This window comes from Brachyhypopomus gauderio, chromosome 17, assembly GCF_052324685.1.
Source record: "Brachyhypopomus gauderio isolate BG-103 chromosome 17, BGAUD_0.2, whole genome shotgun sequence".
Lineage (NCBI taxonomy): Eukaryota > Metazoa > Chordata > Actinopteri > Gymnotiformes > Hypopomidae > Brachyhypopomus > Brachyhypopomus gauderio.
The window spans coordinates 4,568,444-4,577,535 of record NC_135227.1 but is presented as its reverse complement, the minus strand read 5'-3'; the positions used below and the strand labels follow the sequence as shown (position 1 = coordinate 4,577,535).

Below are 9,092 nucleotides of genomic sequence, written 5' to 3'. Positions count from 1 at the left end.
TGAGCTGCAGAATGCCTTTATTGGTCAATAATGAAGCAGTTCTTAGCATGCTCTACGCATGCATTTGAAGGGCAAAGGCAGAGCTTTGGAAATGGCTGAGCACATCCGAGACAAAAGTTTGCAACATTTGTTCTTTGAGGACGTAGATTCAAGGTGTGAAGCTGTAAAAGATAAGATTAATTAGAACTACAGTAAACATGCCTATTAAAAGCTTTTAGAATACTGGTATAACTGTGTCCTCCTCTCAGAGCATTCTGACTCATGGACTTACATTCCTGAAGATGTGCAGAGGAGGAGCAAGGCTTCTGGTCATCAGGTACCAGACCAGCAGGGTTCCTTTTATTTGATTTCTTGAAGAATAAACATGAAACAAAGCAAACTGACATGAGGATTCACAAAAGTAGCAAGACAAACTCTATAGAATAATCAACTGTTTCACTGATTTACGGAACACGGCACAACATCAAATGATTAGTGTATAACATCATCTCTACCTTCCAGTGAAGATAGATTGTAGAAGCTTTCATCCGAGTAAGAAAAGGGAACCTAAAACGCCTTTTCACATCCACAGGCTTAAAATCATCAGATGTAAAAGTCTGGATGTCCTCTGCTGAAGTGGGGGACCTGAGTACTGAGACGCTTGCTTCAGACTTAGAGCTGCTTTTTGCATTAGTCATTGAATCTTTCATTGCAGGATGATTTTCTACATTAAAGAACCCATGAATAGTGCAGAACCAGCGGTGATTGTCAGAGAACAATCCAGAGTCTTTAAGCACCTCGCTTACAGCTCTGAAGGTCTTTGCCTTTCCGTTATTTTCTCCAAAGAAGAGTGTTGTACTCCAGAAATACTGTTGGGAGTTAGTTGATGCCACATCTTTCTTGCTTTCGGAAGCAGTCATCAGCAGATCTCCAGTTTGTTTAAGATCAGGTTTTGCATTACGCCTGACATCCATGCTATCAAGTGCCACAATGATCGTACCCGTGAAGGTGGCTGTATCTTGGTTAGACTTCTCTTGTGCCTGTTTCATTACTGGAATATTTTTTCCAGTCACTGCAGTCTCCAAGGGGTGAGTAGCCTGAATTGTGTTTGACAGCATCTTTGCCACCTTTGCAGTCACAAAAGGCCTTGCTGTCCTCCAATTCTGTGATAATGATGTTTTGGTACAAACAGATGTGAAGACTGTTTCTTGCAATGCCTTTTGCACTTCATTCACAGTCATCTGGCATATGGAGTCCGACAGGTCCACTGACGATCTTGATGGAGACATAATTATGAGACAAGGCATGGTCATTAAATTTGTTCTCATATGAAACAAAATAGGTAAGATTAGATTAGATTAGACCTTTATTTATACAGGTAGTCCCATTGAGACTTGGCATCTCATTTACAAGATCTTACATTTCTAACATTTTTTATGCTAAATGTACTAAACTATTTTTAGGGTATATAATGCATATATCATATATCATCTTTGTTATTTTAACCTTCTTAACCCCCAGATTTATTTTTCAGATATAGGCCTATATTTAATTTGTATTTCTTATATATTATGTTTTTTATTTCCATAAAATAATGCATAAAATATAACTGAATATAAAGTAATGAGCATACTCATCACTTATGGTGAAGAAAACATCAAGGATGTCACTGAAGGCCTTGATCATCTGTCTGGGAGCTGACTGCTTAGAATACTTCAGTGCCTTCATTTTCTTTTTCAAGTCTATGACACAAATTCACAAATAAACTAATTAAACTATTAAAGCCATCAGGTGCTGTTAGTGCTGAATCACCTGCCCGTTCGTCACCACAACGCCCTTTTCAAGTTACATAATAATGTTCTTGCTCGACGGAAAATGTTTCAGTAAGTACATCACATCACTTGCGTTCCGAGTAAAAATGTATTTAAAAAATAAAAATAAAGGAGTACACGTGGCCCAATTTCCTCGTAGAATTAACTGTCAAGTAATGGATATATAGTAAATTATCCTGATAGAATCTCATGCTGGTGTTAAAGTATTTTCGTCGGCTGGCAGTTAAAACGGCAATTTACAGTTCAGAAGCGAGGTTTGTCCTTCACCTGACATTTCGTTTTCTCAACCTATTTTATGCGTTGACTGAGGAACATATGAATCCTTCTCCGATCCCACAACAGCCAAGTTAGGGTCGTTAGTTAAGGAGGTGTGCTGACTAATAGTTGCTCTACAACCTTCGCCAACAGACCTTTGCCGTTAGCTCGAGTTATTCTTCAAGACAGATCATTCAGACGTTATTGTAAAAGCATTAAATCTCACATGAATTAGTTACATTAGTCTTTATTTTTATATTCTTGATCATCTTTGACGGCGTTCAATTATGTTAGCGTTACGGTTAACCCAGATGTTAAAGCGCCACCTTACAGTTCATAGGTTTGTTCTAGATCTGACGTTTCGTCCACCTATTTTATGCGATAATTCAAAGATTCATGCGAGTATCTTAAGCCGACATCCTTCTCCGACAGCACATCTGTTGGACGGGCTACTTGCGCTGCTCTCGTTACTGGAACCGTTCAACACGGCACCTTTACCATTAGCTCGAGTTCGCTAAAATACCTTCACACCATCAAGTGCATATACAAAAATATACATGCTTTTTTTTACATACAATCGCTAGGTGAATATTTAAAACTACCCAGTAATATCAGCTAAGTATATGCTTTCAGGCTTAATAGTGTAACGAACCCCCTTTATCCTTCTCTCTATGTAGCTAGTTACGTAAGATTCCCGCTTACTGCCACTAGAGGGCTCTAAGCCACTGGATCATTTAAATAGCTGCCACCACCTTTTTTCCTCCGGTATGGTCCGGACGAGCCTGATAAACCTTCCCCCCTGTCCGAACTACACAATCAACACGGGTTTCAGCCATATAACAATATTTATTAATAATCACCATTTAATTACACACAGCACGACTGACATCCCCTCTAATAGGCCCATGGCATCACTGCACACACACACTCCTACCGGCTATTAAGTAATACCTCCTTAAAATATCACGGGAAAAAAAACCCTTCGTCAAAACACTCTTAAAAGACACTGTGTATCACCGCACACCCCCATGGGCTATTTAAGACAGGATCGTCGGCTATCCTCACGGAATACACCAGTAGGCATTCTCTTCCCACAGCTACCTCCCCAACTCATACAATGTTTAGAATAGCAGTCTCTACCAGCATTTCTAATCACACAATCACGTGCTACTGTATAAAACCCAAAAATCACACCCCAGCACACATTAATTAAGGCACGCCACCTACTACCACTTCACACACACACACACACACACACACACACACACACACACACACACACACACACACACACACACACACCCAATAATCACACCTAATTCATTAATGCAGGGAGACCTATACTAATTCATCAAACAGTTTATCTCTCACCCTATCCCCAGTTCTCAACGGGCACATATACACATAAGTTTAGTTTTAAAATAACAAACTTCCCTCGTTCGGGTGGCCGTCAAGACCCCCCCGTGTAGCTGTGGAGTCGGATGTCTTCAGCACGTTAACCAACACACATCGCGTAACACTCAGCAGTCTCTCAGATTCCTCTGGTACGTCGCGAACACCTCCAAAGCCTCCAAGTCGTGTCCGCGTTCTCTTTAATCTCGACACAGTCCCTCAGAGTGCACCCACACAATCCGGATTCACAGAACAGTCCAGTCCCAAACAAAGCGTCGTCATCCACCCCCCGTAATCTCTCTTCCGTTTTAAATCCCACTAAACCCCTCCCCCTAATCAACCCACCCTCTTTCTCTACGTTCATCACACTATTCCCCCCTCTCTCAAAAGACTCGTCCCCGAGTCACTGAAACACAAAATCACTGGCCCATCTTGGGCGCCTACAAATTCGCTTGGGTCGAGGGTCCTGAGCCCACCCCAAAGCCCCTGGGCGTAAAGAGATTGTACTATCCTCCAAGTCGCTAGTTTCATGTCTAGGGGGCAACATCAAAGGGTCCGGTGATATCGCCGGACCTGGAGCTGGCACATCCAAATGACCTGAAATACCGGTCACTGAAACAGGAACCGGAGAGCTGGACGCCTGGCAAGCGGCCGGGACGCTGCACGCAGAGCCGGACGCTGGACTGGCGGCCGGGGCGCCGGACGCAGGGCTGCCGGCCGGGGCGCCGGACGCAGGGCTGGCGGCCGGGGCGCCGGACGCAGGGCTGGCGGCCGGGGCGCCGGACGCAGGGCTGCCGGCCGGGGCGCTGGACGCAGGGCTGGCGGCCGGGGCGCTGGACGCAGGGCCGGACACAGGGCTGGCGGACGGGGCGCTGGACGCAGAGCCGGACGACGGGCGGGCGGCCGGGGCGCTGGATGCAGATGACTGCTCAGACCTCCTAAATGTCCATATATTCCCATATTTACATGTGGGGTGCACTCTGGTCCTCCTAGATGGTTGTTGCAGGTTAGGCACCGCTATGGGGGATCTCTCTCCCCCACCATCCCAGTGGTCTACGGTAGCTGGACATGACCGTGCAACATAGGGTTTTAGGCGATTAAAATGGACCACCATTTCCGAACCCAATTCCTCACTCTGAAGCCGATACAACACATCGGAAACCCTCTCCAAAACTCTATAAGGCCCCCGATACCGTCTTTGCAGTTTCGGACTAACCCCCCTCTTCCTAGCCTCGTTCCTCACCCAAACCAGCTCCCCTTCCGAATAATACTGAAAATTAACTTTCATGTCAAAATTCTTCTTTTGCCCCTCCGACGCCCTAGCTTGATGCTTCTTAACGGCCTCACAAACAGTAGATAAAATACCTTCCATCCTAGCAACATACTCCTCCGTCGTCATAAACTTTTCTTGTAGCCCCGAATTCATGAGGACATCAACCGGCAACACAATTTCATTTCCAAAAATTACTTTATAGGGACTAAACCCCGTACTGGCGTGCACACTACTCCTATAAGCCATCATTACGAACGGCAAAAGTGTATCCCAATTTTGTTGATTCGCCTCTACAAATAGGGACAACATTGACAAAAGAGTACGATTAAAGCGTTCAATCATCCCATCTGACTGTGGGTGATACGGTGATGTGCGTGACTTGTGCATATTCAATAACCGACACAGTTCTCTAAACAGACGGGACTCAAAATTCCTCCCCTGATCTGTGTGTATACTCCGCGCAGCCCCATACCTGCAGACCCATTCGTCAGTAAACACTTTGGCCACTGTTTTAGCCTCCTGATTGGGTATGGGAAACGCTTCCGTCCATTTAGAAAAATAGTCCCCAATAACTAAAATATAACGTTTCTTCTGCATAGTTTCTGGAAGGGGGCCAAGAATGTCCAAAGCAATCCTTGATCCGGGGTAGGGGGTACGCATCCTTCCGGGTAACCCCATTCAATTTTCGATAATCAACGCAAAAGCGGAGACCCCCATCCTTTTTTCGCACCGGGACCACAGGTGCTGCCCATGGACTACAAGAGGGTTGGATAATACCTTCTCTCTGCATTCCCTTAATATGATCTCCTACCTCCTGCTGCAGATGTAATGGCACCCTTCGAGGTGCTAACTTAATGGGCTTAGCTACCCCAGTATCAATCTCATGCAGCGTTAAATGAGTTCTCCCCAAATCCACCTCATTTCGACTGAATACAGAGAAATTATTCCCCAGCAGCTCCCTTATTGCAAGCATCTGACTCCCAGTAAAACCCCTCTCCTCCAACTTTAACTGTCTAACCAAGTTATCTACCGTCCAACCATCACTACGGGTCTCTGGGTCTACCCCCGGTATCCTCTTGGCCCCTTCTACTCTAATGGCAGTATCCAGGGTACCCAGGGTCATGCCCTGCTTCAGCACCTGGGCACTATCTGCCACATTAAGTACCCTAACTGGCAAAAAACCCTGCCGAGTTTGACAAACTACCCTGGCAACCATAAGGGCCCCCTGTGCCGAAGGTGATGGCTCAAACATACACTCCCCATAGTCCCCAAACAAACCCTCCGCGATCCCAGAAATTATTATCTCACTTCGAGGAGGGACCACAACATCGTTATGGACGGAAACAGAGAAAAGATGGGTTCCCCCTTGTCTCAACAATAAGGGCAACTTCTTATCCATAACTGTACACTGTTTCTCCCTCAGATCAATGACAACACTATATTTTTGAAGGAAGTCAATCCCCAACAGAATTCCCAAAGGTACATCAGCAACCAGAAATTCTACCACTAAAGCAAGGGCCCCAAACTGACACACTACCTGCCATTTTCCCAAAATTTCCATCTCCCCCCCATTGGCTACAGCTACTCGACCCTCATAATTTTGAAGATCAGACTCACCCCCCGTAATCTCTAACCACATCCGTTTGGAAATAATAGACACCTGCGCCCCAGTATCTACTAAAAGATGTTTCTCATAACCCCCAACCGTAGCTGAAACATATACCCCTAAACCCTGATCTCCTGGGGGGGTAACCAAAAGCAGGCCCTGATTGGGTAAGTCAGAGGGGGCGGGCATTGGGCCTACTAAACCAGCCCCCTCTAGTTTCCCTTCGCATAAGGGCAATCCCTTCTAATATGTCGGTTGCACCCACATTCCCAACAACCGCCTCGTTCTGGTGATTTATCTGCCATGGTAAGCCCCTGACCATGACCCTCAGATCCTCGGGGGCCCCCAAAACCCCCATTATTACTCAATGGAAGACTTTTAACGGTGTCTTGCAGTGCTCTCACTTCCTGTCTAAGGCCCTCCACCACCCCTAAAAGTGTGTGCATTTGAGAGTCTACGACAGTTGTTGTATTAGCCAGCACTTGTGTGGGCTGTCTAGTAGGGCACTGCTCTAACTCCCGTATAAGTTCTAATTCCGAGGCGATATTAATAAGCTCCTCTAATGTCTGCCGTTTGGCCGTGCGTAACTGGATACGTATATCTGCTGGCCCAACATTAGCAATAAACTGGTCCTGAGCAAGGAGATCCTGTGTTGCTGTACCAACAGAAGGGTAGGCTTTAACAACTAAACGTCTAAGAGCATTCCCATACTCTCTTGCAGTCTCCTGAGGCAACCGTTTCCTACTTAAAAAATTCACTCTATTCCACTCAGCACTATCACAGGGTTGGAAACATTTTGTTAAGGCTGTTTTCAAACTTTGATAACTACCCTTCTCATCCATTGTAAGTCCGCTATATATATCCCTAGCCCTACCAGTCAAAAGCAGAGACATAAATTTTAATTTAAACACATCGTCCCAGCCATTTACCTCCGCGGCCATTTCAAATTGTTCCGACCAGTCTACCCACTCACGTCCGGAACCCGTAAAGGTCTCTGGCATAAATACTGGACGCGACATTTGTCTCACTGGCGGCGATGGAGGCTGGACAGCTGGGCTAGTGCTACTAAGGGGCTGGATGATTTGATCAGGCTCAGACATCTTTACACACACAAAAAATGACAACTATCAACGAAAATATAAGACATCCCACCGCTGCCACCAGTGTAACGAACCCCCTTTATCCTTCTCTCTATGTAGCTAGTTACGTAAGATTCCCGCTTACTGCCACTAGAGGGCTCTAAGCCACTGGATCATTTAAATAGCTGCCACCACCTTTTTTCCTCCGGTATGGTCCGGACGAGCCTGATAAACCTTCCCCCCTGTCCGAACTACACAATCAACACAGGTTTCAGCCATATAACAATATTTATTAATAATCACCATTTAATTACACACAGCACGACTGACATCCCCTCTAATAGGCCCATGGCATCACTGCACACACACACTCCTACCGGCTATTAAGTAATACCTCCTTAAAATATCACGGGAAAAAAAACCCTTCGTCAAAACACTCTTAAAAGACACTGTGTATCACCGCACACCCCCATGGGCTATTTAAGACAGGATCGTCGGCTATCCTCACGGAATACACCAGTAGGCATTCTCTTCCCACAGCTACCTCCCCAACTCATACAATGTTTAGAATAGCAGTCTCTACCAGCATTTCTAATCACACAATCACGTGCTACTGTATAAAACCCAAAAATCACACCCCAGCACACATTAATTAAGGCACGCCACCTACTACCACTTCACACACACACACACACACACACACACACACACACACACACACACACACACACACACACACACACACACACCAATAATCACACCTAATTCATTAATGCAGGGAGACCTATACTAATTCATCAAACAGTTTATCTCTCACCCTATCCCCAGTTCTCAACGGGCACATATACACATAAGTTTAGTTTTAAAATAACAAACTTCCCTCGTTCGGGTGGCCGTCAAGACCCCCCCGTGTAGCTGTGGAGTCGGATGTCTTCAGCACGTTAACCAACACACATCGCGTAACACTCAGCAGTCTCTCAGATTCCTCTGGTACGTCGCGAACACCTCCAAAGCCTCCAAGTCGTGTCCGCGTTCTCTTTAATCTCGACACAGTCCCTCAGAGTGCACCCACACAATCCGGATTCACAGAACAGTCCAGTCCCAAACAAAGCGTCGTCATCCACCCCCCGTAATCTCTCTTCCGTTTTAAATCCCACTAAACCCCTCCCCCTAATCAACCCACCCTCTTTCTCTACGTTCATCACAATAGTAAAGCTTTTAAAGAGGACTGGATTAGCTTATTTTATATAACTTTCCCTGTACTTTTAAAATGCAGCAAAAATCGGTCTTTTGCCTGAAAATCTAGACAACGTATAACATTTATTATACATGAACATATTTATATATTCAGCTCTGTGATTTTTAAAAAGATCCAATAATGCAGGTTTCCACAATCACAAATACCACACATCAAGATCGGTAAATTTGCAGGTCACCTAGCTAGCTTAGTTAGCAACAACCTGCTCTTTAGCCCAATTTACGTAAAATAACTAGTAGCAGGAACGTCGCCCAGCCCCTATGCCTATGGTAAACCGCTTCCTTTTGCCATTCATGGAACTCCAAATCCGATTTCCCCCTCTATAAATTATTTTACAATAGGGAAAATGACCATACCTCTAGTTTAGAAGACACTGTCGCTTTCCTCTCCAAGTAAATCGTGTTAGCGTTAATTAAAC

At 45.2% G+C, this 9,092-nt stretch overlaps 1 protein-coding gene across 1 annotated transcript; it reads right to left on the bottom strand.

The window, feature by feature from the left end:
- Positions 1–9,092, bottom strand: LOC143481234 (uncharacterized). Its single transcript, XM_076979182.1, has 5 exons — positions 9,031–9,092; positions 1,613–1,721; positions 495–1,254; positions 272–350; positions 1–161 (listed from the first exon to the last, which is right to left on the bottom strand). Exons 2-5 carry the CDS (start codon positions 1,705–1,707, stop codon positions 43–45), a joined length of 1,053 nt encoding a protein of 350 aa, XP_076835297.1. The 5' UTR covers positions 1,708–1,721; positions 9,031–9,092; the 3' UTR covers positions 1–42.

Coding starts and splice junctions, on each gene's coding strand:
- LOC143481234 (XM_076979182.1), bottom strand. CDS start 1,707: ATGAAGGCACTGAAGTATTCTAAGCAGTCAGCTCCCAGACAGATGATC. Junction 1,255..1,612: donor TTCTTCACCATAAGTGATGA/GTATGCTCATTA, acceptor GTCTCCATCAAG/ATCGTCAGTGGACCTGTCGG. Junction 162..271: donor CTCTGCACATCTTCAGGAAT/GTAAGTCCATGA, acceptor TATCTTTTACAG/CTTCACACCTTGAATCTACG.